General features: G+C 39.5%; 2 protein-coding genes across 2 annotated transcripts in view; one reads left to right on the forward strand and one right to left on the reverse strand.

Moving 5' to 3' along the window:
• The first annotated feature begins 504 nt into the window (after positions 1-504).
• On the forward strand, positions 505-22,255 carry ZNF830 (zinc finger protein 830). Its single transcript, XM_067569885.1, has 10 exons — positions 505-711; positions 1,872-1,971; positions 4,193-4,316; positions 8,248-8,281; positions 10,199-10,401; positions 10,878-10,968; positions 11,466-11,529; positions 18,044-18,124; positions 19,467-19,543; positions 21,828-22,255. Exons 1-10 carry the CDS (start codon positions 584-586, stop codon positions 22,009-22,011), a joined length of 1,086 nt encoding a protein of 361 aa, XP_067425986.1. The 5' UTR covers positions 505-583; the 3' UTR covers positions 22,012-22,255.
• The window catches only part of LOC137167650 (poly(rC)-binding protein 3-like), a 490,543-nt gene continuing 480,601 nt past the window's right edge, over positions 16,923-26,864 (reverse strand). The window contains exon 15 of the mRNA XM_067569882.1: positions 16,923-19,018. Within this exon, the coding sequence (XP_067425983.1) occupies positions 18,958-19,018 (61 nt within the window). The 3' untranslated portion in view covers positions 16,923-18,957. The remainder of the gene's footprint in view (positions 19,019-26,864) is intronic.

Raw genomic sequence — 26,864 nt, forward strand, 5'->3', positions numbered from 1 at the left:
GAGGAAGCCCAGACTGACCTTGTTTTACCGCGGAAAGGCGGTGGAGGCGAGGAGCGATCAAAGGGCAGGGGTGGATTCTGCAGCTAGCCGGCCGGTTTGTGGGGCTGCAGCCCGGGAAGGAAACGCGGAGCCCGGCCTGCAGCGCTGCCGGGGGCGGATGCTGGGCACGGCCGTGCCTGGCTGCAGCACCTGGAAGCGGAGGCCCGTGTCAGCTCTCGGCCCGCCCCCGGGAGGCGCTGGAAGCTAGAGAGAAGCTGCATCACCTCCCCTCCCCCCGGACACGGGCTCCGGCTCCGGCGGTTGGAGCCCGTTGCTGTCCTGAGCTCAGGTCCCGGCATCCGGCAGCGCGAGGCGCCGGCGGCGTTCGAACGAAGGGGTGGAGCCTCTACACAGCCCCGCCCTCTTCGCTAGGACTGGCCGCGAGTCCCCGGACTCAGCGACCCCGCCCTAGGCGAAGCTCCTGCCTCGCTCTGGATTTCGGCGTCGCCCCCTTCGCCTAACGCGATACCTGGCAGGGGGAATGGGCGGGGCTTAGTGGCCCATCACAACCCGGAAGTGGGGGCGACGCCATCTCCAGGGCAAGATGGCGGCGGCGACGGCGCGGCCGGCCAAGGGGGGAAAGCTGGTGCAGCAGGAGGAGCTGCGGCGGCTCATGCGGCAGAAGCAGCGGCAGAGCGCCGACAAGAAGCGGATCGAGGCGCCGTTCGCTAAATATCCTTCCGCGGCCCCCGTCCTGGTCTCCTCTTCCCCCCCCCCCCCCCGTCGGTAGCGCCCGGTGCTGGGCGGTGTCTCGCTCGTCTCCGCTGGTGCCGGGCTGCTCCGCGCCGTCCGTAATACAAATATCAAAGCTCCCGCCGGGACTGAGGGTTCCACCTGCTCCCCCTGGGCCCCTCCCCCCGGCCGGCGCACGGTGGCCCGTAGCTCTGGCTGCCCTCTGCCCGCGTTGCCGTGTGAAGGGAGGGAACAGGCCCGGCCCGGCCCGCTGGGTTCCCGGTAAAAGCCGCGAGTTGGTGACGCGCCCGCGTCGTCCCCGATTACCACGAAACCCTTCGCCGGACGTGCATGGACTCGTGCGGCCCACGGGGACTCTGCCCTCGCCGCCCACCCTCCGAGCGGTGACAGCCGCTGATGGTCGTGGCGCGAGCGGTTGGTTTCCGTAGCCCTGAAGAACTGAAGGGATTATTCCTTACGCCTGAGGGGAGGCAAACATCCCGCACGTCTCTTGTTTGTTTCTGCTTTGCCCTGCTTGGACAGGGAAGCTCCCTGTCATTTTCACATTCCTTCAGTGGTCGGCCCCAATCCTGCATCAGCATCTACAAGCACTGGCCCCGTGTGACATCCCGTTAAAATCAGGGCAGCTCCACAGAAGTGCAGGGGTCTGTGCTATTGGATCATGAGAGAGGGTGAAAGCTGTAATTAGTAAATTATAAACCTTGTCCACTTGAAGGCCTCCCAAATATTTTGAAGTTAGAGATCTACTCTTGTAGCATTTCATGTTCTAGTCCTCAGTCTGTGGCACATACAGCTCCTAAACTTTATTGGTCCATGAACCATCTTACAAAATTGTTTGTGAAATGGATGGGACATTAATGATAACACAGTTTGAGCACTCCTGCCTAGCGTGATGCAATGTTTCACTTATAAACACTGCATGGGAGACTTTAAATTGAAACACATTTTTTTCATTGACATACAAAAAATGATAAAACCCTGAATCGTGATAGCAATGGAATTTTTTAAAGAATGTTTATGGTGGGTTTCACTTCTTCAGTGTCTCTTTGAAAATGGTGTTTTAAAGTGTCTATAAATTGGAATTTCAGAATTACAATTTTGAAGGTTATGTACGATCTTTCCTTAACTGCGAAATGTACATATAACCGTTTAGGACACTTGAGCTGTACATTGTGCAACACACCAATCAAGAATGAATGTTTGTGGCAAACCCACATACTTGGAAAACAGCACAAAGAGGTAAGACTTTCAAAATACAACAAAATTTATGAGAGCAATTTATAACCTTTGTGTTTGACTAACTTGTACAGCTTCTAAGATTAGATAGCAGGTGTGATGATGGGAACTTGTACCATTTAAAAAAAAAATTGTGTGTTGATGAGGTGATAGTGACACTCCATCTTTTCGGGGAGTGAGCATTCAAGGCAAGTCATGGATGCAGGTGTTTAATAGCTAATTATTACCAAATTTACAGGCATATATATGGAATTTATTTTCAAATAATCAATAGGTTTCTATTTGTAACTTAAGATAATGTCTGTACTTCAATAAAGCACCTGTAGCTGGTCCATTTCAGTTGATTTGGGATTGGCTGTAGGGCTGTAAAATTGCAGTGTAGATTCACGAGCTATAGCCTGGGCTCTGGGACCCCATGGCCTAGCCCTAGCCCAAATGTATATACTGCAATTTTATGGTCCTGCAGCCCGAGCTCTGCCCTGCGTGCCCAAGTCAGCTGACAAGGGGCCAGCCCCAGGGTTTTATTGCATGTAGACATACCCTTGGAAACAAGTAGCCTCCCCAAGGGGAAGTTTCACCTGCCACCCATGGATCTATCCCATCTACCCAGTCCTTTTTAAATTGCTACGCAATTGATCCCTTTGACACACACACACACCCCTCCCATTGGTGGGCCTGGCTTTAGGTTCTGTCTTGGATATAATTTTTAGATGCATTTTTTTAAGTCTGTCTTGAACCATTCAAAACAGCTACTACTGTTTATAGAAAATTCAGAGATTAAATTAAGTAGTCCAAATATAATGAATAAGTATGAATACTGTATGGAAGTTATGGATTCTTTCATGGTTCATTTCTTTAAACAGAATAGCTATAACTGTATAACGTTTTGGGACTTATGCATGTGTATATTGGGTAGTCATGATTGAACAAATTTCACTTAACTGCCACATGAAAAATTGGGTTGCATGGGAAGCTAAAAACATAATTAGGAATACTGGGTTATCAGAAACACATGGATTCTGTGATCTATTATCTATGCTATATATGCATTGCAACTAGCAAACCATCTCAGTATCACTGAATGCTATTTTTAAAAAAGATCTGGACTTCAAGCACACCTTGTAGCAAGGCAGAAAGAACAACTTTCTTTCCAATTTTGTAAGAAGATAAGTTCTAACAAATAATGGCACGTGAACAGATTAGAGAGAGATGCAGGAATATAGAACCTGATAAAATAAATGTATAATCTGTTTTTTTTTAAATTTAATCCCAATTCTGTTGTGCAGGTTTTTGAACCTGATGTGATTGCTATCTTGAGGTTTTAGAATGTAATACATATTTAGGTAGAGAATCAGACAGATGTCTAAAATTCAGATTTTCCCAACCCCATCTGTAGCCTTTGTTGAAATTACCAACCAACATGTTTGTGGTAATGGTGACTTGTGATGTGGACACTTCTCTTTTAGGAACTCAACTGAAGCTATCAACTCATTTCATGCAGGCCGCTAAACGGCCATGAGGTGATAGCAATTTTAGGCAGTACTGACCTGGGTCATATTTAAATCAATGATCTAAAGGTGAAAGACCTCAGGGTCAATCCCTTGAGCCATCATGTCTGTTCTTTTTTTTAAAAAAGTGATTATCTCATTAACCCTCGCGTTTATTGTATAGCATTTACAATACCTACAGTCACTGAAGTACCTGTAGCTTTCATTCCTTACTTCACCTTAGACCACCACTATCTTAGCCTTCATTATCTCAGTTGTTGTAAGCTTGATTGCATCAATTTCAGTGATTCACAGATATGCATGTTGTGAAAATGTGTTCCGTAACTTATTAAAATAAAGGTTTTTAAATATTCTGAAGTTTAAACACTAAGGCCCTGTCTACAAATATTATAATGTGGAAAATAGGAAATTAGGTTGGTATAACTACATCGCTCAGCAATATGAAAAATTGATGTCCCTAATTGACATAGTTAAACCGACCTAGCCCTGGGATAGACAACACTAGGTCAACCTCAACTGCCTCGGGGAGGTGGATTACCTATGCCGACAGAAGAACCCCTCCTGTCAGCATAGATAGTGTCTTCACTGAAGCACTACAGTTGTACCACTGCAGAGTTTTAAGTGTAGACAAAGCCTAAGCCACAGTAATTTTTGAGGTCTTGAAAGGAGAGTCTCTTTTTAATTTTATTTACTGATTCAAACTTATTTTTTTCCAGAAAATTGCAGAGCTAAAAGGTGCTAAACAGGCAGTGCCAGGGCCTACAATTAGCCCATCATCATCTCATCCTGCCAAAAGAAAAGCTTCTGACACAGAAAACCAAAAAGTAAAGAGAACGACAGGTAAAGCAATACATTTATTCAGTATTTGCAGTACTGCTGAACTATAATCTGACTTTCTACATCTTGAATGCTTTTCTCCTTCATGAGAGAGACAAGGTGGATGAGGTAATATTTTTCAGTGGACCATCCTCTTCTGGAGGAAGGTACAAGCTTTCAAGCTACACAGAGCTGCTTTCGGTCTAGGGAATAAAAGATAATACACCCACGTTCCTTGTCTCTCTCATATGCTGGGACCAACACAGCTACCACAGCATCTTCTCCTTTATGGAAGAGGGTGAAGGCATGTTCTCTAACTTTACTCTTGATGTTAATTTATTTATAGCTATATGAAATTAAGGTCAGTGTTTTGTGTTTATGGAAACAAATGTGATTTGAAATGTAATTTGAAATCAATGAAAGCATGCTTCCACACTTCCAGAACCACTAGTTGTGATATATTTTTCCACTGTTCTGACAGAAGCAATCCTCTTAACCTTCACTTTGTTATACTAGCAAATGGCCTCTCTGTGGGTGAAGGATGAAGAAGAGCTAGATCCTGTAAATGATTTTGTGTGAGTGTAGGGATTGGGACTCCATGCATACCCATTTCTATTTGTAGTATTGACCCAACTTGTCAACATGATATCCTGGTTAGAGCCCTATGAAATTCATGGTAATGAAAAACGCATCATGGATTGTGAAATCGGATCTCCCCTGTGAAATCTAGCTAATGTTGGGGAGAGGCAGGGCGGGGGCACCCCAGCTATGGGCTCCTACTGTGCACCAGGCTCCATCTGCTAGTCCCAGTGGGGCTGGGTAGGGATGGTGCTTCCTCTTCCCCTGCATGGTTGGTCTTGGGGGGGGGGTAGGGGATCAGACCCACCTCCAGGTACCGAAGCTCCACAGCTGTTTTGCCTTCAGAATCCAGCTCTGAAGGCAATAGTCACAGAGCTTCCTGCAGCGGGGGAGATTCCCAAAAGTAGGTCTGATCTCCCCCATGCTGCTGGAAGCGCCTCAGTAGGGGGTTCGTAGCTGCTAGACCTGGCTGGGCTGGGGAGAGATAGGACTTCCTCTTCCCCTGGATGGCTTCTCTCCCCCAGCTGGTGGAAGCTCTGCACACTGCCCCCCCTCACTTGTTTCCTGCCCCCATCATTCCACAGCCATGGTGGGAGGGGTCACTGTACAGGGAGTTGCACCTTTCCAGATGCAATTATTAGCTTGTTTCAATAAATTATTTACAGCTGCAAATAATACTCAGGGCTCAACTCACTGATTGGTATATATGGGCATTGGGTGGTTTTGTAGCGTAGTGATCTTGATTAGTAGTCTACCAGAAGACAAGTGAAATTACTTTCAAATGAATGTTCAAAATAAATCAAAAACCTCTATAATCATTACTGCAGCGGATCGTGTGAAAGAATTTAGAAGCCAAATTCTACATGCTGACGTTGACAAACTATTTTGTACAAGCTGCAATATTTCGTTGGATCACACGTGTCGGGCAACAGTTCAGTGCCACTTGGGCTCGGAAACCCATCAAAGCAGAAAGACAGCTATTGATAGCGCGTTGCTGGGGATTGAAAAGTTAAATACAAAACCCCCAATGTCATCTCTTTTTAAGAAGATGACATGGAGCTCTGAGACCTGTCATTTAGCCAGAATGGAGCTTGTGAATGCATTTGCAAGTGTGAATATTCTGTTGGAAAACCTTGATCACCCGAAGCTGCACGAATTCATTCAACGGAATGTACAAAATGCCGGATGCTTACCAAGTGCTACTAAGCTGTGACAGGACTATCTTCCAAAGATTTTTGCTACACATTTTAAAGAGATGAAGTCTCAAATTAATTTATGGAGTCTCTTGCAATTATTTCTGATGAGTCCACTGATGGGCAAAACAGCTATGTACTTCATCTTCTGTTTGATTTTATTTCTTCAAGGCTGAAGATGTACAGACAAGAAAGCTAACAATAGTGCTCGCTGACTGTGTTTACTTGGATGCTGTTAACTACATTACAGTTTCTCAAGCATAATTAAAAGCATTTCAAAATACAGTGCGGACTTTGATGAAGTATCTACTTTCACGAGTGACAATTTAACTTACATGACATAATCTTTCAAATCTATTATCCAAGGTCTAAAGCCAAATGCTGTCCATATTACATGTAATGCACATGTAATTTATCTTGTCAGTGAACTCTGGAAATGCAAGTTTGGTAAAGTTGATAAACTGGTCAGCTACATTAAAAAGATCTTTAAACATTATCCTAGCCGCAAACTTTGATACAGAGAGCACATTGCAAACATGACTAAAATTACTGGCTCTGAGGAAAGTGCCATTTTTTGTTCCCAAATTTCAGTAATTACTCATTGGAATGCTTGATTTTCAGCTGTACAATACAATGCAGCTCACCTGAAATACTACTCAAAGTTCGTCTCAGAAGAGCTGACACTGACAATGAAAACATAGGTTTTAACAGAACTTCCAACCCTTCTAAACAATGCTCACCTGAATGAGGACGTTCAGTTTGTTACCAAGAATGCCACAGGACTGATGGACTTGGTTCAAATCACGATATGTCACAATCCACCAAGCTTACAACAAAGAAATGGATGTGCTGTTCTGGGCTGAAACGCAGTCAAACAAAAATCACTCTGACAATACTGAGTTAAATGCCAGCACTCTGCATTACATGGCAAAGAAGCTCAGATACTACTACTACTATGGGGAACAGTCAAGCAATGTAGCAAAAACAGCAGAAAAGTTTCAACAACCTGTGGCAGGGTTCCAAAAACCTGTGCGTATTTTTGACCCTGCACAAATGCACCTGTTGATGGCGGATTTAACCTTGTTTAATGCAATTTGTGGCTTTGACAAGAATTGTAGGTTGGAAATTCCTGCTTACAAAAAGATCATGAAAGAAGTGGGCTGTACTTTGCCTGTGCTACAGTTTTGGAACTCGCTGGAAGGCAGAATCCCCCATCTCGCAAGGCTAACTCGGCCCTGTCTAACAATTCCACCGAACTCTGTGGATGCAGATAGACAGGTGTTTTCAGAGCAGAGACAGAATGAAGAAAGACAGTTGCTGGATGATCTGGGAGTGGCCATGCCAGGGATATTGGCAGTCCCAGCCCAGCCAGGACTAGCCGATAGGAGCCCCTGGCTGGGGCACTCCCAGCTGCATGTGGGAGATCAGACCAACCTCTGGGAACCTCTCCCAGTTGCAGGAAGGCTCCATGGCTGTTGCCTTCAGAGCCCAGCTGAAGGCAGCATAAAAGTGAAGGTGGCAATCCTGTGACTCCCCATGATCCTCTTTTGGGTCAGGACCCCTACAATTACAACACCCTGAAATTTCAGATGTAAACATCTCAAACCCCAAAATTAACTATTTTTAAAATCCTGTGACCGTGAAATTGACCAAAATGGACTGTGAATTAAGTAGGCTCCTAATCATGGTATAAATTGTGTATTTCAATTTGAGTATTTTTATGTGGAAAAAGTTGAAAACATAATATTGATTTCTGATTGTTGGAGTTTACAGCATATAAAAATGAAGTTTGTGATAAAGTGATTATTTTATAAACTTCTGATTTCGTTTTACAATAGAGCATCTTTAAAGTCATGCTAGCAAGTTATCAGTGAAATTTGACTGTGATAGTTAAACCTTAACTTGAGAATGACAAAACTTTTAAGGAAAACTAAGTTTAAAGGTCACCCTTTAGCAAAAAAATATAAATATAGATTCAATAGTATTTCATTTTTAAGGTATTATTCTGTGTGTGGCTGTTTGTGACAGTGTGGGGAAAGGATGGAGTAGCTGTCTTGTGGCAATGTAGAACTTGTGACACCAATCAAAAGTATAAACTCATCACTATAATACATTTTTATTATGTTTTTTATTTATCTCTTTAACAGCAAAACTGTCATAAGTGATTCTTGACTATTTTGCAGGTTCAAATGACCAGCCACAGACTTCTGTATCTGGGTAAGTAGATCTTTTTCACTTTCTCGTTTGTGCAGCCCTTTGCCAGCTACAGTCCTTCTTTCTTTGTTTTTTTTCCCTTCACCCTGTCTCGTCACCTGCGATGGGTAGAGATGTAGACACCATGTGTGATGTGCTGCCTGATGTGCTACCTGACATAAGCACAGGCCCATAGTTTAGCAGCAACTATTCCAGCTGTGTGAGCAAGATACAAATCATAGGAGTGACTCATCACTAGTTAGAAAACAAGTACTATCTTACTGTCATTACAGGACTGTCTTTAGTGAAGAATATGTAGTCTTTTCCTAAGAGATCCAAGCACAAATCTTACTCTTTTTGTTTTTGAACATATCTAGTTGCTCTGATCTATTTTATAGAGAAAATTCTAGTTAAATTTTAGTATCATTTTTGCTTGCTTCTAGTCATTCTATTGCTATCTTCCAAAATGGGGATAGAGAGTGAAGAAAGCTGTGTGACACCAGTGTGCCTCTACCCCTGCTGAAAATATACTTGAAAGCTGCCTGCTTTGGTCTCTGCTTCTATGGCAACATACAGGAAATAAGGCCCAGGCAGGAGCTTGACAGCTCATGTTTCTCTTGTTTGCTCTGATGATGCTCAGCCGCTAGAGCATACAGCAGTGTTTCTCAATTAAATTTGGCCACGGAACCCTTTTGAACTCGATAAACAATTGTGGAACCCCCCAAACTCTTAAGAGTATTTTTACATATGGGGCCAAAAAAAATGTCGAAATAAGCAAATTATATACAAACAACTAGGTCAGCGTTTCTCTATTAAATATAAATTAAATTACACTCTACGCTCGATACCCTCCGCCGAAAAATCCGGGACATCTTCCCTTTTTTCGGTGGCGCGGAGAACAGCTGCTCGCGGAACCCTAACAGTGTTCCCGCGGAACCCCAGGGTTCCACGGAACACCAATTGAGAAACACTGGCATATAGTATGCTGTCTGCCCCTACAGAGCTGCAATGTAAAACGTAGGGAAACTTGTTTATTCCTTTGCCAGGTAGTATTTGCTCAATCTTATTCTGGGTACTCACAGAAATTATATGCAGAATTACACAGTTATGGAACTTGCACTTCTTAAAATTTGTATTGATATCAGTCACTGCAATTTAAAAAGGGCCTGTTTCCTTTGTACGTTATGTTAACATCTTAAAAACACAAGACCAACATTTTCTACCTTTTATGCCTAAAGTTATGCTCCAAAATCCATATTTAGGTGCCTAAATGTGTGACCTGAGTGTTTAGAGGAGCTGAGCGCTTACTGACTTCGGGGTGGGGGTGCTCAGTACCTTTGAAAATGAAGCCTTTTATTTAGATGCCAGGTTTAGACACCCAGGTTTGAAAATGTTTGATCTCAACTCTTGATGTTGGAAATTGGCAAGATGTAATAGGTATGGAAAATAAAGAACACTTCTTTATAATTTTATGCTACCAAGATTTAGGTGACTTTAATGGAACTTTGCTTTATCATGAATTTCTTTTCTATTAATGGATTCCCTGTTTAATGTAAAATATAGGCACATTGCTCCGTGAATATGCAACTTGTAACTAAATCCGTGTAGTTTCAGAGAACATGATAGGGCAGTCTTCTCAATATTACACTTTGGTGTGGGACATCTTTTTATTTAAATTCTTTTGTATTGCAAATTCTAATGCAGATTTAGTACCAAAAAATATCTTTGCAGCACCTGACCATATTTGGTGAGCTTCGGAAGAAAACAACAATTATATGTTGGTTTTTAGATGGTGATTATATTACGCCAACAATCACACTATTCAGTATATTACATTATCTGTAGGAGATGATTAGGGTTCCCATAGTAACTGGATTTCAACACTGTACTGTACCTGGTTTTGTTGAAATACAAATATTTATATTTTACACCCTTTCCTAGGCTACCCACAGATTTTTTTGGTAAAGCAGAACAAACAGGTACAAAAGCATTAACTTCAAAGAGTCCAGGTTCCAGTTTACTGTCAGGAGATTATGATGATGAGGAGGAAGAAGAAAAAGATGATACTACCACACCATCCAGTGTGCAAAAAACTGAAACTCCACCCCCAGCTCAAGAAACAGTAACTAATGTTTTACCATCAGGTAACTTTGGATTGCAAAATATAAAATTCATTATGAAGAAATCGTTGGCTATTGTATTTTAAATTTATGGTGATAAGAATTTGATGATTACTAGAAATTTGAAATAGCAGTGATGGATATGTTCCATTGGGGTTTTCGCCTTGATTTTCTTATCCAGTATATTTATGTAAGTGTGATTTAGTCACGTGACTGTGCTAAAGTTGCCCATGTGAAAAAGGTTTTTGCCAATTTGTCATATAGTATTTTCCTAGCATCCCACTAATTTTATGTTGCAGTGATGGCTGTAGACTTAAAATATGCAATGATGCGTATACTATACTAATTACTTGAGCCACCTGGTGGAGTATTGACTAGCTAGTTTTATTTCTTGATTAACACAATTGGTACTCATTTAAATTCCTCTTTAGTCAAAACTTTGTGTAGAAGTTTGAACAATAGTTCTCTTTGTGCATAAGGTTGTGTGTCTTTTCTTGTAGATTTTTTTGACAACAAAACAACAGCTGCTCCCATAGTCTCCCATTCAGGGTCCATTCAGAAAGCAGAGATTCAAGAAAAGATAGTGGAAAGGTAAATTAATCAGCTCAAATATTAAGAGGAAATGCAAATACATTTCACTCTTCCAGATAATATACATAACTTGACCATATTTGAACAGTTAAAAGGAAGACACATTTATTGGTTGTATAAAGATTCATCTCACTTTCAGCAAGCTCTTGTTTTAAACAGTCCACAAGATTTTCAAAAATAGGAACTAAAAGTGATGGGAGAGCATTTGGATGCTTGCCACTTTTGAAAACATCTAGGAGCCTAACTTTGAGCTCCGAGTTCTGGAATATTGACCTAAGCCTATCATCTACTCAGCTTCTTGTGTTTGGTAAGATTTAGCTGTAGAAACAAATTTTGTTGAGATTAATATTCAGATGATGCTGCATGTGGAGAAGAAATACATTTTTTTACATTTCTAGTTCATCTAAAATATACTGGACTTTGCTCTTGACATTTGTGGAATTAAAGATCAAAGTAATAAGCACAAGATTAAGATAACTGTTGTTGTTTTATTTCAGAAAAGAAAACACTGCAGAAGCTTTACCAGAGGGATTTTTTGATGATCCTGAAGTGGATGCAAAGGCAAGTGATCGTTTTTGAGGGGGTTTTTTTGGACTCTGTAATACTCAGAGTAGTGGGTAAACCTTTCCAGGAAACTAGGTTAGACCAAAATAAGTGAAAATGACTCATCAAACGGTTTCACTCTGATGCATGTATATTAATTTAAGGACATGGAATGAGAGTGCTAACAGTATACAGTAGAACCTCAGAGATACAAGCACCAGAGTTATGAACTGATTAGTCAACTGCACACATGAGCGTAGTTTGGAGGGGGCATTGCCCCCCAATGAAGGTGTGGCATGGAGGTCACATGCCACTTCCCTGTCTTCTTTGACTTGTGCGAGCACTGAGCTGCCCATGGCTTGCTCTGCTGAGTGGGAGGGGGGCTCTGTTGTTCCCACACTGCATCCCCCGCGCATTCCCCCCGGCACTTTTCTGGTTCGTTCAGCCCTTCTCCCCACAAGCTTGCCTGGAAGAAGATAGGGCAGAGCCGCTTCTCCTGTTGGGTGAGGGAGGGTGGCTCCTCCAGCTCACTGCCTCTGCAGCTGGACTCCACCTTCTGGGTCCTAGTGCCTGGTCATCTTCTCCTTCTATGTGTGCTTGGTGCTTGGCATGGCCACCATCCAGTTTTCTGTACAATAGTGAGTGCCCTGGCGGGGCGGGGCGGCGTTGGGCAGGGAAAATGAGGAGAGGGTGGTGGGGGGAGAGGCATTGGGGAAGGAAGAGGGATGGGATAGGGCAGGGTAAGAGAAGGGGATGGAGGATGGGACGGGGGAGGGGATTTGGCAGGGACGGTAGGGAAAGGAAGTGGGAGGGGATGAGGAAAAGAAAGGGATGGGGAATAAGGAAGGACGTGGGAGCCTGGTATGCGGTGTCAGCAGCCACTGGGGCTTCCCTGTTAAGCTGACCCATCCCCGCCCCCTCAGACTGGTAGCCCAGGTACCATTCCAGGCAAGGGGGAGAGAGCCAGGGGAGAATGCCAAGAAGATCCCACACATGCAAGGAGAAGAGTGCTTCACTACCTGTCTTCAGTGGCTTGAACAACAGCCTCAAGCCATACCGATGAACCTAATGATGCTTCAAGAGCTATGCACCTTGGAAAAATTGTGTGTTAGCAACCCCAAGCAGAGCACTATAAATTTTTTTTTTTCCACATCTACATAGTTTTTCCAGTACTTAAGCAGGGAAGTTGAAGTTTGGATACTTTTTTTTAAATCGTCATTTTTGTTTTGCTACAGCATTTTTTTTAGTTCTATTTGAATGGACATTTAAATTGACGGGCTTTTGTGTTGGCATTTTTTAATGGATAACGAACACTAAAAAAGAAGCAAGAGAAATTATTTAAAATTGCAGTACAGTACTGTGTTATATGTAAATTATTAAAAGGAAAATTTAAACAAATTGGAAAAGGAAAGGAAACTGTTTCTGTGCTTGTTTCATTTAAATAAAGATGATTAAAACAGCATTTTTCTTCTGCATAGTTAAGTTTCAAAGCTGTATTAATGGTCATTTGTAAACCTTTGAAAGAACAACCATAAGATTTTATTCAGAGTTACAAACGTTTCAGAGTTACAAACAACCTCTATTCCCAAGATGTTCAGAACTCTGAGGTTCTGCTGTACATAGTCTGAACATCCTTTTAGACTGAGTTTATTCTAGGGAGTTATTTGCAATACAGCTCCCTCATGATTTAAAAAAAAGTTTTACTGAGGCTAAAATGTCTGCTGGATGGTAGGAGTCAAGATGTATGTAAATTGTATGCTGTCTGATGTATAGTACTAGAACAGCAGATTAGTTCTAGATTTAGCCTTCTCTCTCTTTGCTATCCAGATAGAAAACATTCTTTGGCTGGGGAGGGGAGGGTCATGAGAGGTTTGGGGCCAAAATTACCATAAAAAGGTAAAATTTTGTACTGGTCCAAATTTGCAACATCTCATATACCAAGTGATGCCCTTATTTTATTTTCATTCATGAAAATAGCATAACTTAGTTTTTTGGAAGATATGCAAAAGAATATATGTTTACATTTGCATGTAAAATTGAGTAAATTTGATAGCGGTGCACACTTGCACACTCTAATATTGTTTTGTCAAATCGGCAAGCCATGTGGTGGGCTGGTAGATTTTTTTGGGAAAAAAAAAAAAACCTTTTCATGGAACATGTTTCTGTATTGAACATGCCTGAGAATTATGAATGCTTTTGGTATGTTTAAATTAGACCATGTGGTAAAATCATAAATTTTTCCATGTAAATAAAGCAAATACAGTAGAACTTCAGAGTTACAAACACCTCAGAAATGGAGGTTGTTCGTAACTCTGAACAAGACATTATGGTGGTTCTTTCAAAAGTTTACAACTAACCATTGACTTCATATAGCTTTGAAACTTTTCTATGCAGAAGACAAATGCTGCTTTTAATCATCTTAATTTAAATAAAACAAGCACAAAAATGGTTTTCCTTACCATGTCAAATCATTTTAAAAATTTCCCTTTGTTTAGTAGTTTACATTTAACACTGTACTGTATTTGCTTTTTTTTGGTCTGTTGCTGCTGCCTAATTGCGTACTTTTGGTTCCAGAGGAGGTGCATAGTTGACTGGTCAGTTCGTAACTCTGGTATTCATAACTCTGAGGTTTTACTGTAATTGCAGCTGCCTTCCTTGGTCTCACTTTGAGATGATGACGTGGATGTTTTTATTGTCTCCTGATTACAAGCTTGCCTGTACAGGAGAAAAGTTTTTAATATAACACAACAAAAACGAATGCTGCTAGGAAACAGCCTCTTGTTTAATTTTTCTGTATTCCTCCTCAATCCCACTCTGATCTTTACCAGATGTACCCATTTTATTTTCTCTGGTGGGATGCTTTCAGCACCAGCCACGCCTCTAGGTATGCTTGCATGTGGTGTGCATGGTAGCTTTCTTCACACACCCAGAAATGGGAATACTTAATTCTGAATACTTAATTTTGAAAATATAGTTGAGAAGGGTAACTGTTTTTAAAGTGATTAATTGCTGTACTGTAGAAAAGTAATTTTAGAGCTTGCTGCTAAAACACGTGATGCTTGAAGATGGTAGCCTTGGTACTAGGATTGAAAACATACATGTCTGCTGTTACATTTGTACTAGCATCAATGATATATTTTTCCTACTATTGTACATGAGCCCTGCAGGAGCCACAAGTTTATCAAGAGCTTCATGTTGCCTGCACCTCAAAATAATGTACATAGTACACTCTGTAGAGTGTTTAGAAGTTTGATCCCTACTTGTGGGAAACTTAAAATAACCATTTGTTTAAAAATGAATGCTTTGTGTTGCAGGAGTAGATGAGGTGGTAGGGGTCAGGGCTATAGATGGTGTATAGAGTTGTGATTCGAGTGATGTGCACAGTGGAAAAGGAGAGAAAGTCCTCCAGGTGATTGGTGCTATGAGCCAGGGACAGCCTTCAGGCAGGAAGGTCTGCCAGTGCACAGATAATGCTACTTAGTGGTCTTTGTTCAACCCAGTTTCTTAACACAGTTCACAAGCATGTAGGTATTGCAAGGAACTGCTGCTTTATTTGTTTATTGCCAGTGGCACAAAGCTCTTGCTAATCAACTTCTTCCAATTTAGCTCATGTGGAGAGGAGTACCACCACCACATTGGTTGTGCTATAATCTCACGCACAGTTACAGAGATTCTAGGTGGGAATTGTAGATAAAATGTTCAGAGATGCAGCCTGCTTTTGCAATTTTCTCTGTTTTTATGTGTTTAAAATTACACATCTTTGAAATCTGATATTTATATCTGGGCTTAATAAAGCATTTATAATATTTGATCAGATACACACTTCAAGGAGAAATAATTTTGTTAGTGTTTAAGTTTATTATAAGAAATACAAATAGTCATGAATTACAAAAGGCAAAACCACAATACGGAACAGCACGCTACATGTAACCATGATAGGAATAACCACAAAACAGAAATGGAATAATGGAAATGTTGCATCTCCCAGTATATAGTTTGCTTTGAAACTCTTCAGTTTATAATACAACTTATTTTATACTGTTGCATATTGTGTAATCAATCAAAAATAAAGCATGTAATTGTGAGTTTTTGGAAGTTTGTTAGTCTTTGATTGTTTGGGCCATTTGCCAGGATGCTGTGCTTCAAGTGCAAGCTATGACGATGATCACCTACATTCCTCATCTCCATAGTGCAGATCCCAAACCTTTGCACTCCCTTGTGTAGGAAGAACTAAACTCCAGGCTAATCTCCCAGCAGTCACCTTACACACCTTTTCTCCCCAGTGCATGCAGATGCTGTTTCTTCATCCCGCTTCAATTCCAGCATAATTTTTGCAGACAATATTCCTACCATTTCTAGAGTCAGTACTGTTGGAAAGATGGGATTACAGGTATTAAGGTTATAGAGAGCTCCAACAGTTCTTATGCTAGCCACTAAATTGAAATATAGGGGAAACAGTCAAGATGGTAATCAAAATTGTGATTGTTAAAGGCAGATATCTCAGAAAACCAGTAGGGCTGGGTTATGCTGCTGTATATTATTGGAAAGCTGGTGATTCACAAAATACAATACTGGACACTGAAAAAATATTTTTTTAATATACTATTGTATTATCAGACAGGCCAGGTTGCTTTCAGCATTCCAAACATCTTGTGCCATCCATTTGTGGTCAGCTGCTTTCCCTCAATATTGTAATCATATTACAATATACAATCAAATGGTATTCACCCAGGAGTTCTGAAAGAACTCAAATGTGAAATTGCAGAACTACTAACTGTAGTATATAACCTACCATTTAAATCAGCTTCTGTATGAGATGACTGGAGGATAGCTGCTGTGACAACAATTTTTTTAAAAGGCTCCAGAGGCGATCCTCACAATGTTAGGCTTACTGGCTTGTATTTAGTACCAGGGAAATTGGTTGAGAACTATAGTAAAGAACAGAATTATCAGACACATAGATGAACACAATTTGCTGGGAAAGAGTCAATGTGGTTTTTGTAAAAGGAAATCATGCCTCACTAATCTATTAGATTAGTCAACAAGCATGTGGACAAGGGTGATCCAGTGGATATAATGTACTTAGTTTTTCAGAAAGCCTTGACAAGGTCCCTCACCAGAAACTCTTAAGCAAAGTAAGCTATGATGGGATAAGAGGGAAGGTCCTCTCCTGGATCAGTAACTGGTTGAAAGATAGACAAGAAAGGGTAGGAATAAATGTTCAGTTTTCAGAATGGAGAGAGGTAAATAGTGGTGCCCTCGAGAGGTCTGTACTGGGACCAGTACTGTTCAACATATCCATAAATGATCTGGAAAAAGGGATAAACAATGAGGTGTCAAAATTTGCAGATGATTCAAAACTACTCAAGATAGTTAAATCCAAAGCAGACAGGGATCTTACAAAACTGGGTGACCGGGCAACAAAATGGCAGATGAAATTCAGTGTTGATAAACGTGAAGTAATGCACATTGGAAAACATAATCCCAACTAAACATATACAATCATGGGGTCTAAATTAGCTGTTACCACTCAAGAAAAAGATATTGAAGTCATTGTGGATAGTTCTTTGAAAACATCCACTCAATGTGCAGTGGCAGTCAAAAAAGCTAACAGAATGTTGGGAATCATTAGGAAAGGGATAGATAAGACAGAAAATATCATATTGCCTCTTTAGAAATCCATGATAGGTCGACATCTTGAATACTGAGTGCAGATCTGGTCACCCCATCTCAAAAAATAAATATTTGAATTGGAAAAGGTACAGAAAAGGGCAATAAAAATGATTAGGGGTATGGAAAAGCTTCCATATGAAAAGAGATTAGTAAGACTGGGACTTTTCAGCTTGGAAAAGAGATGACGATGGGGGGGATATGATAGAGGCCTATAAAATCATGACTGGTGTAGAGAAAGTAAATACACAAGAATTAGGGGTCACCAAATGAAATTAATAGGCAGCAGGTTTAAAAGGAACAAAAGGAAGTATTCCTTCACACAACACACAAGTCAATCTGTGGAATTCCTTGCCAGAGGATGTTGTGAAGGCCAAGACTATAACAGGGTTCAAAAAAGAACTAGAAAAGTTTATGGAGGATAGATCCATCAATGGCTATTAGCCAGGATATGCGGGGATTGCTGTTTGCCGGAAGCTAGGAATGGCTGATGGGATGGATCACTTGATGATTACCTGTTCTGTTCATTCCCTCTGAAGCACATGGCATTGGCCATTGTTGGAAGACAGGATAGCGGGCTAGATGGATCATTGGTCTGACCCAGTATGGCCATTCTTATGTATTTTGTACAGACAGTTGTTTTCCAGCTAGGTCTAGAATCAGATTTTCTCTCCAGAATCATGAAAGATGACTGCCTATGCTAACTAGTTTATATGCATTATTTGAGCCAAAGCATTTACTTGCTGCCAAAACTTTCTTTGTAAATAGCAAAATATGTGTGGTGTTTTTCTTATTGGCTTTACTGTGACAGAGAGAATCGCTAGGCAGTTGCTAAAGAAGCCTGTTTTTTCATGTTCACTAGGTGCGAAAGGTTGATGCGCCAAAGGATCAGATGGACAAAGAGTGGGGTGAATTTCAGAAGGCAATGCGACAAGTCAACACAGTAAGTGATGGAATCTATTTTTATTGCTGCTAAATACGACACATAATTGGAAAAACAACCATTTCATGCAGCTTGGCAGAGTGAGTGACATCCTGCATTTGTTGACTGCTTGTCACAATGCAATGGGCAGTTAAACACACTTTACAGCTGAGCCAAAGGTCCCTCCATTTTACACTCAAGGAATATTTAAGTGGAAAGAGCTTTTCATGACAAATACATCTAATTAAATTCACTAGGTGGGATTATAGTAAGATAATATCGCAGGCACATCTTGTCAATTTCCCATATGCAGGCAATTGACCATATTCCTAGCTACTGCTTCAGAAAAGTTGCCTTTAGAAACGTTTAATTTTAAAATCTGAAAATTACACCTGTCTCTCTAAACATCTTAACCCCAGCAAAAGCTACGAACAGTGTTTGTTTTGTGCTGGCTTTAAATGTGACACAAAACCATCCTAAATTTTGGGAACATTATAGAGGAATTTACACATAACACATCCTGATTGTTCCCAGTTTTTCAGTATCCTAATTTCTTAGTACTTAGGGTTGCATGAGTTTTGCATGCAGCCAGTTTTATTGATGTGTACCGTATATAGGACTTTGTAATAGATACCTGGTATTCTCACTTGCTGCCTTTAATGTTTTTAATATCTTGAATTGAAAATAATTGATCGTACATAACTGCTAAGAAAACTGGTGCAGAACAATTTATCATTACTTGTTAAAGCAGTACTATAGATAAAGTGAAGTTTCATACAAAACCCAATAGTGGATACATTTTGTTAACATTAACCATTCAAATAATTCTTCAGCATAAGAAGGAATCTTCTCAGTTATGCGTGGACCATTGGTTGCATAGCCTCTCCCAGACATTCAGATTTGAGAAAGTATATGCTGAAAAAAATAACAGGTTAGAAATACATTGGGATCCAGTGGGTATATTTAATACTTGTAACAGGCTTAATGTACATAACTGGTAACACCAAATGTTGGTGTATATGTTCTGTTGCATCTTAAGCCTTTTGATGGATATATTTGGTTTTATATTCTATTTCAAAACAATAATTAATATTGAACTAAAAAATTCAAAAGGAGAAGGATCTAGACTGCTTAGGGAGTTAATGTAGCATTTCGTTCTGCCCTTTCCAATTGAACATTAGCCCAAATCACAAAGACTTTTCCTGTTTGTGCTGTTGACGTCTTTCTTGGAGGAGGGAAGGTCTCCATAAGATTGTGACTTTGTTAACAATATACTTTAATCTCTTGCTTTTAGTTTCTAGTACTTTATTACTGGAAAAAAAATTGAATGGGGCTAAACTTATTCACAGCTTTTCTGGTGTAGATTTCAGAAGCAATAGTGGCAGAAGAGGATGAGGAAGGACGATTGGATCGTCAGATTGGAGAAATTGATGAGCAGATGTAAGTAGATCAGTCTTTCTCAAACTTTGCTTTCTGCTCCCCCTCGGGAATGGGTATATGTTTGAATAGACTCTGAATGCATTCTTAAGTTTAATTTTTAACTTACCACGGCAATGCTTTTAAATATCCTCTGATCAAAGTGTTTGAATTTAAAAAACCGTTTGTTTGCCTGAAAATGATCCTTTTTTATAAAATGATTAATTTGGGTAGCAGCATTATACATTTGTTTACTAAGACCAACTGCACTGGGAGCTCTGAAAACAGTAGGTAAGGGCACAGCAGTCCAATAAACTACAGGAAGAGATCAAATTGCATTAAATCCTTTGAACGAGGTTAATTTTTTCCTACACTCTATCTGTGGATTCAGAGTCATGTAGAACTCTTGCGACTATATTTGTTAATCAATCTCTTAGCAGACAGAACCAAAAATTAGGAACATAATTTTCATATGGAGATTCATGCTTTTAATTCTTCACTTGCTGTGCTGAAAATATACTATTTGGTGACTAACTGGCCCCTTGCTTCTCACGTCAATTATATGAAAATGTTTGCTGAATGATATACTTCATCAAGTGAACCCTCACTAGCTGCAATGTTACATTGAAACAATTGGACAATTGCAGGATAAATGAATACAGCTTAGTTTGACATGTTATGGTGCTGTAAATCAGTTACTTTGCATAACATGTACAACCAAAGACATATTATTCACTACAAAGCTATTGATTGTGAAAGCAAAGGAAAAGATTAGTTTCCAGTTTGATTTTTTTTTTTTAATGAGTGAAAGATTGGCAGGTAGTCATCTCGAAGTGAAAAGGAGATGTTCAGACTGAAGCAATAGTTAGCCATTGTGGCAGATTTAGCAGCTACTTAGATGCAATAATGATACTATCAAATTCAAGTTCCTTTGGGAGTAAAGATTTAACTTTCCAACACTAATCTTGTAATTCTGGAGAGAGCTTTGTCTAAGAGCCTGAAGGGTTTTAAACAGTCCCTTTTACTATTACTGTTTAAAATACCATGGTTACGTGGGACCAAATTCAGGAATTTGTAGGTCACTGTGAAGGTTTTAGCTATTGATGATTTATTTTGTCTGAAGTAGAAGTCCATGTGGCCAGACTTCTAAATTCCTATTATATTTAGAACAGCGTATTTGAATGCAGGCAATGTTTTAATAGCCAATGAAGCTTTTTGGAAGCTGCTATATTTTCTTCAGATGTTCTTCAAATGGAATAGATTCTCAATGTTGGCAGGGAATGCATCCTCTGCAGCGCCTTCAGCATTTTGTGTTCAATTCCAAAAGTCTGTCTTTGAGTGTTTTCCAATGGGCTTTCAAAATTGGAAATACAGCTGAGTGTTCAAAAGTGCCCATTATGGTTTCACTCCTCATATCAATCAAAAATGGCATGGTAAAGCTGGTGATAGAGTTTGGGGAGAGGGGTAAAGTCAACTACCCTTTAAAACTGATTGTATTCTAGCCCAAATATTGTGTCACCCAGTGCAGGTATACTCTGAAAAGAAACTCTCTAAACATGACATGGTGTTCCAGGCTTGACTCCATGATTAGGATCCAGCTTGAGCACTTTTTTCTGTATTGAATCTGCAGGAGTGAATAGGAATAAAAATGTATTTAAATCAAGTAAGCAGATACAATTTGGTACTTGCAAGGAACAGATCCTGTTAACTATGTAAAAATAACTCTTACTAGTGATTTTTCAGAGTAGAACTGCACTTTAAAGCAAATGCAAAATCTGATAGTCAAACACAAGTTCAGAGGCTTATGTAGCACATGTTTTTTAAGATGGTGGATATTAGTGCCAGGGCTACAACATTTTGTCAGGTTTCCATGTAAATGTACTACTTCTGTGTGTCAGAACTGATAGCAATAAAAATCCCTATGCTCCCCTTTCCACCTTAGGTGAAATAAAATCTTAGACAAAAATTGAAAAGACTGGTTTGACTTTTTCCTTCTCTGCAGAAGTTGACAAAGTAGTTTTGAATATTCGATCTTTTTTAATCTAATTGTCACAGGATTGTCATTTGATCTGTTGTTGGTTTTGACATCTTTGTAAGAGAAGGCATTCCTCTTTTTCATTCTGCTTCCATGGGACTACAGCAAAATGTTAAATAACCATATGGGTTTATTGTGAAGGGTTTATTTGAATTTTAATGTTTGAACATCTTTTAGTTATTTTAGACAAAGGAGAAAAGCATTGTAAGAAAATCAGTTTTTAACTTGCAAAGGCCATAAATGTTAACTAAATGTTTTTTTCCCTTTTTGCAGTGAATGTTACCGCCGTGTTGAGCTGCTGCGTAACCTTCAGGATGTCATGAAAGATAATCTCATGGCTTCCTTAAATTTAAGAACAAAGCAGGAGAAAGAGGATGAGGATATTGGTAGTGAAGATGAAGGAGAATTGCAGGATTTGTTGTCTCAAGATTGGAGAGTGAAAGGGGCTTTGTTGTAGCATTTGAGTGGCATGCTCAATATTCTTTTGATTTGTGGTATGACTTTTTATCGGAAGTGAGACATTTTTGTTAAAATATTTATTTTTAAGAAGGTTCTTGCAGATGCTAAAGAGGTCAGCTGTAAGAAGTGTGTCCATATCTCTGTAGATCTACAATGGAGTGTTGTTTTGTATAAAAGTTGTACATTGTAAATGTTTTACAAGCTTGAATATAACTTTCCTATTAAAATTCTTATTATAATTTCCTACTAAAATTATTTTAATAAGCAAATAATTTTCTAGTCAATATAGACTTCTGGGAGGTTATCAGACTATGTCAGTGCTTTGGGCTGTCCTGTGCTATAGATTAATACCAGCCAAGATGACTGTGTATAGTGGTGGTGGTTCAAGTAGGAAACTCTGCTTTATCCGGGCCGTTTTAGACATTACTAGTAAATTCAGTAAGTCTGTCATTCAATGCAAGATCTGTTAATTTCTCTTTCGTATGTAAATCCAGAAACGTTGAGCAACAGGTTGTGGAGGAGTTGTAATACTCTGATCTCATGCCAGGCTACAATGGACATACATGTTGCAGAAGATTATGCTAGACTCAATCTGTTATTTTGGTTAATGCAGTTACAGACTAGAATATGCCTGAAAACTCTTGAGCAGAAGGATGAAATGAGAACAGTAACTATTTTTGTAGTGAAATGGATATGAAACTTGGAGCACTGCATTGGAAGCCCAGTTGGTGTTAGAAGAATAACTGCAAAATAAACATAATTTATTTTAGTTGTAAATATTGGAAGCTTTCATAAGGAGATTGAAGGGAGCCTTGGAATTCTGTTTTCTTTCTTTCAAGTATGTAAATGGATAAATAAAAAGAACTAGTGAACAGGGCAAATTTAAGGTAACACAAAAGAGCAGCAAGGAATGTATTGAGATTCAGTAAGTACTCGCTAGATAAGAACCAGATTCTATTTTTTTAAAAATCATATGCTCTTCTGAGCTTTGCAAGCCCTTAAAGCCATCAAATTTCCTGAGCTAGCAGGAACTTCTGAAAATCTGAATGGATTTTTCAGTTTGGTGCCAAAAATTAGAGTTGTGGAAAGACAGCTTATTTTTTTACCTCAGGTTGGTATAGTGGAAATAATCTTGCCACACAATCAATTCAAGCCAGTCTGGGCACAGGTTATATCTGCTGATCACCATAGTCTGTCTTAATGGAAAAAATGTTATTGCTCACTAAAGATAGATGTTACTTTTGTTGAATCTTTTACAATGAACATTCTGTGTGGAAACTGTTGCCAGATCCTCTTGACCTTACTTTACTTCTCCTACTTTACATCTTCCCAATATTCCAGCTATGTGTTTATGATAAAGTGAAACATAAAATTCATACAATGCTTAATAGAACTGTAGATCACTGTTTTCTGACTCCATATACTGGTTTGCCCAGTTTTGTAATAAGTACAAAAAAAGCACTACCAGTACTTTAACAAATAAATTTCAAATATAACTTTGCAACTAATGATCTCTGTCATATATATTAACATTGGTTATATTCAGAAATTTGGCAAAAATGGTTATCATTGACTTATAAACAGAAACATTCAAAAAGTATCAGAACAAATATTGAACTTGGCAAGTTATTAATTTAATTGGGCAAAGAATAAACATGGCAGTCACAGTTACTAGCTTTAAATATTAATACTTTGAATTTTACTGTTACTGGATGCATGTTATAGTGCAGTGAGTGAAATGGTGAAAGAAGCTTTCCCCTTGTTTTAGGAAGAAAAGTTCCAGCTCAGAAAGATGGATATCTGTTTAATGACTAGCAGTCTTGCTATTTTCTGTAGGATATGGTTTCCTTCATTTTCCATAAGTTCTGGGCAAAGTGTATCTAAAGTACAATTTTCCCAATGCATACTTTTTTCCCCACCTCCCCACTAGTTCACCAAGGAATCCTTCACAGAGCTCTTATTTCTGATATTAGAGACACAAAATGGGTGAGATGATATCTTTTATTGGACCAACTTTTGTTGGTGAGACTCAAGTTTTTGAGCTTACACAGAGCTCTTCTTCAGGTCTGGGAAACTTAATCAGAATTGAATGCATTTCAAGGGACCCTTCATTGAAAGGTTAATGGGCCACTTCACTCTGATCTCTTGAAATATGTGTTAACTACTTATGCTAAACAATCTGTTCCACCTTGTATTTAGCAGTGATGCTCTGATTAACTTTCCCAGACCTGAAGAAGAGCTTTACGTAAACGCAAAAGCTTGTGTGTCTCAGCAACAGAAGTTGGTCCAATAAAAGATATTACCTTACCCACCTTGTCTTTGTAGTGTCCTGGGAGTATCCAACATAGGGAGACCAGATAGCAAGTGTGAAAAATCGGGATGGGGGATAATAGGCGCCTATATAGGACAAAGCCCCGAATATCAGGACTGGCCCTATAAAATCGGGACATCTGGTCACCCTAGACTGAGATGTACAACAGCACTGCATATTTGATGTTAATACTTAGCAGAAGTAGGTTGAAGCCAGCACACCAGTTTCTGATTGTCTTCTATTTAGACAACCAGAAACTGGTGTATGTCCTGTTGAGTTCCTAGTATGTTTCCAAGGACTGATCTGGGATTTAAGGACTAGTTCTTCCATTGGTCTTAATATTCTGATCAGAGATAGTGGCACAGACATGGCTGATTCTAAAGACAGGCTGCATTGAGCAACATGGATGTACATTTCATTTTTGTAACTGACATTATTTTGCATGTCTGTTTATAATGTTGTGGGCTATAGTTATCTTTGTTCACATGCTTGTGAAGAATATATTTTTTTTACTGTATATGAGGAATGGTAAAGGAAATGAGCATTAAAAACAGTATAGCTGGCAAGTCTCTCTCATCTTCAAGACTGTTGAATTGGGGGATGCTGGAGGGTCATTATTTACTTTTGGAATCAGAATACCACTGCATCCTAATGCAAACCAACTTTTTAATTATTTTTTAGAACAGAACTACTTTTCCATCCTTGTTAGTTGTCAGAACTGTAACAGGGTAGACCAAGGATATTAACTAAACAAATTGTCATCTTTTGGATATTAGGAATGCAAGAATGTCCACTGAGCCAAATAAATGTTCTAACTAAGGCCTCTTTGTTTCTTAATGTTGTATGAATTTCCTCCTCTTTAGATAATGGATTTTGAACCAATCAATAGTATCATGCATATTGCTGACAGATTGAAATTACTGCTGTATTTGCCGCCATTGATTCCTATTGATGTTTGTCCATTTAGGAATGAAAATTAGCCAGTATGTCTTTTTCTTGAAAGGACAGTCCTTTAGACGATGCATCATTCATAGAAGCAATTGCCATATAAGACAGACTGCTCAAGGAAAAGGGCAATAATGGGACAAGAGAATTTGTACAGGCACGATTTACATGAGTTTGCTTTGCCCTCAGCTTTATGGAGGCACCATTTTATGATTAGTTTCTAACCTATCTGATGCTACACTGTAAGTGATATGTTTCCAGGTTATGGAAATGGTGTGGGGTTTTTGAACCTGTTGCTTTCCCAACACAATTTCTGGTTTTTGAAAATTGAGCATTAATTAATTAATTTTAGAACTTGAGAAGGCGCTCCAGGGACTAAACCTGTCTAACCAAAATCCGAGATGTTCCACTTGGGCAGTGAAATTCAGAAGAATATTTCAGCTGTGTGTAGAGATGACTGAGCTCTATTACATGTCTGAGTAACATTAATTAAGGAGAAAAGCATGACATGGGTAATCTTCATTATTAGTATTTGTACTGTGGAAATGCCTCCAGGCCCAGTAAAGGATTTTTGGCCTCACTGTTCTCTCTCTCTCTCTCTCTCTCTCTCTCTCTCTCTCTGGTGTGTGTGTGTGTGTGTGTGTGTGTGTGTGTGTGTGTGTGTGTGTGTGTGTGTGAACGTAGTCCTTACTCCAAAGAGTTTACAATCTAAGACCATATCTACTAATGAAGGCCTCTTCTCTATAGTAATACATGTAATTTTCAACCTTGTTACCTAGTCATGGGAAGTAGGAAAGGTAAAATAAGGTCAACTTTTTTGATGTGGACAAAATGAGAACAACCTCAGCTCAAGATGAGCCAGACACTGCTCATGCCAGTGTAGTTTGCCAATGTAGTTTGCCTGCATTTTCATCCTTTCAGGAACACTGTTGGGTGAGTTAAAACAGCAGCTTTAATGAGAGCTAGTTAGTTTACTGCTAATCATTCTTTTCAAATGTACATAAATGATCTCCCCATTTGACACACATCCTTTTATAATAAAGGAATATCTCAGTTGGAAATACCATTGAACATATGTAGGTGACTGAAATCTCAAAACATTTGGTCAAAACATTTGACTTTTTAAATTTTTTTTCCATGTTCTTTTTGGCTGCAGCTAGTTGCTGAATTAGCAAATCGTTTTGGTCAACCCAAAACTGTATTTTTCAGCAGATAATCTGTTATCCTGAAAAATTTTGCCTAGCTCTGATCTAGAGTAATTTAGCACTTTATTTTGCCACATTGAATTCTTGTATAAAGTCCTATACATTTTTCCACTGTGACAAAACAAAACGTTAAATTAGAGCTCTGGTACAGAAAATTTGGATTTAGGTTAAGCTACTATTTTCCCCAGTGAGGCTGTTGGTATAAATGGAGTACAGTAGAGAATAATAAGATTACTTAGGACAAGGTTGATAGACTTGTGTGGAACAACTTTCCCTGCGTTTGCATGCATTTAATATTGCACACCTCACTGCTATTTATTTTTCACTTTCTTTAAAATTGACCTCACTTACATATTGGTAGGGGAAAGCAATGTGGGCATCAAAGGATGA

This window comes from Emydura macquarii, unplaced genomic scaffold (assembly GCF_026122565.2).
Source record: "Emydura macquarii macquarii isolate MOO-44397 ecotype Brisbane River unplaced genomic scaffold, CSIRO-AGI_Emac_v2 contig_2948, whole genome shotgun sequence".
Classification (NCBI taxonomy): Eukaryota; Metazoa; Chordata; order Testudines; family Chelidae; genus Emydura; species Emydura macquarii.

What these genes read in the sequence shown, in the direction of transcription:
- ZNF830 (XM_067569885.1), top strand. Translation starts at nt 584, where the DNA reads ATGGCGGCGGCGACGGCGCGGCCGGCCAAGGGGGGAAAGCTGGTGCAG. An exon ending in CCACAGACTTCTGTATCTGG is followed by an intron (nt 8,282 to 10,198) that starts GTAAGTAGATCT and finishes ACCCTTTCCTAG; the next exon opens with GCTACCCACAGATTTTTTTG. An exon ending in CAATGCGACAAGTCAACACA is followed by an intron (nt 18,125 to 19,466) that starts GTAAGTGATGGA and finishes TTTCTGGTGTAG; the next exon opens with ATTTCAGAAGCAATAGTGGC.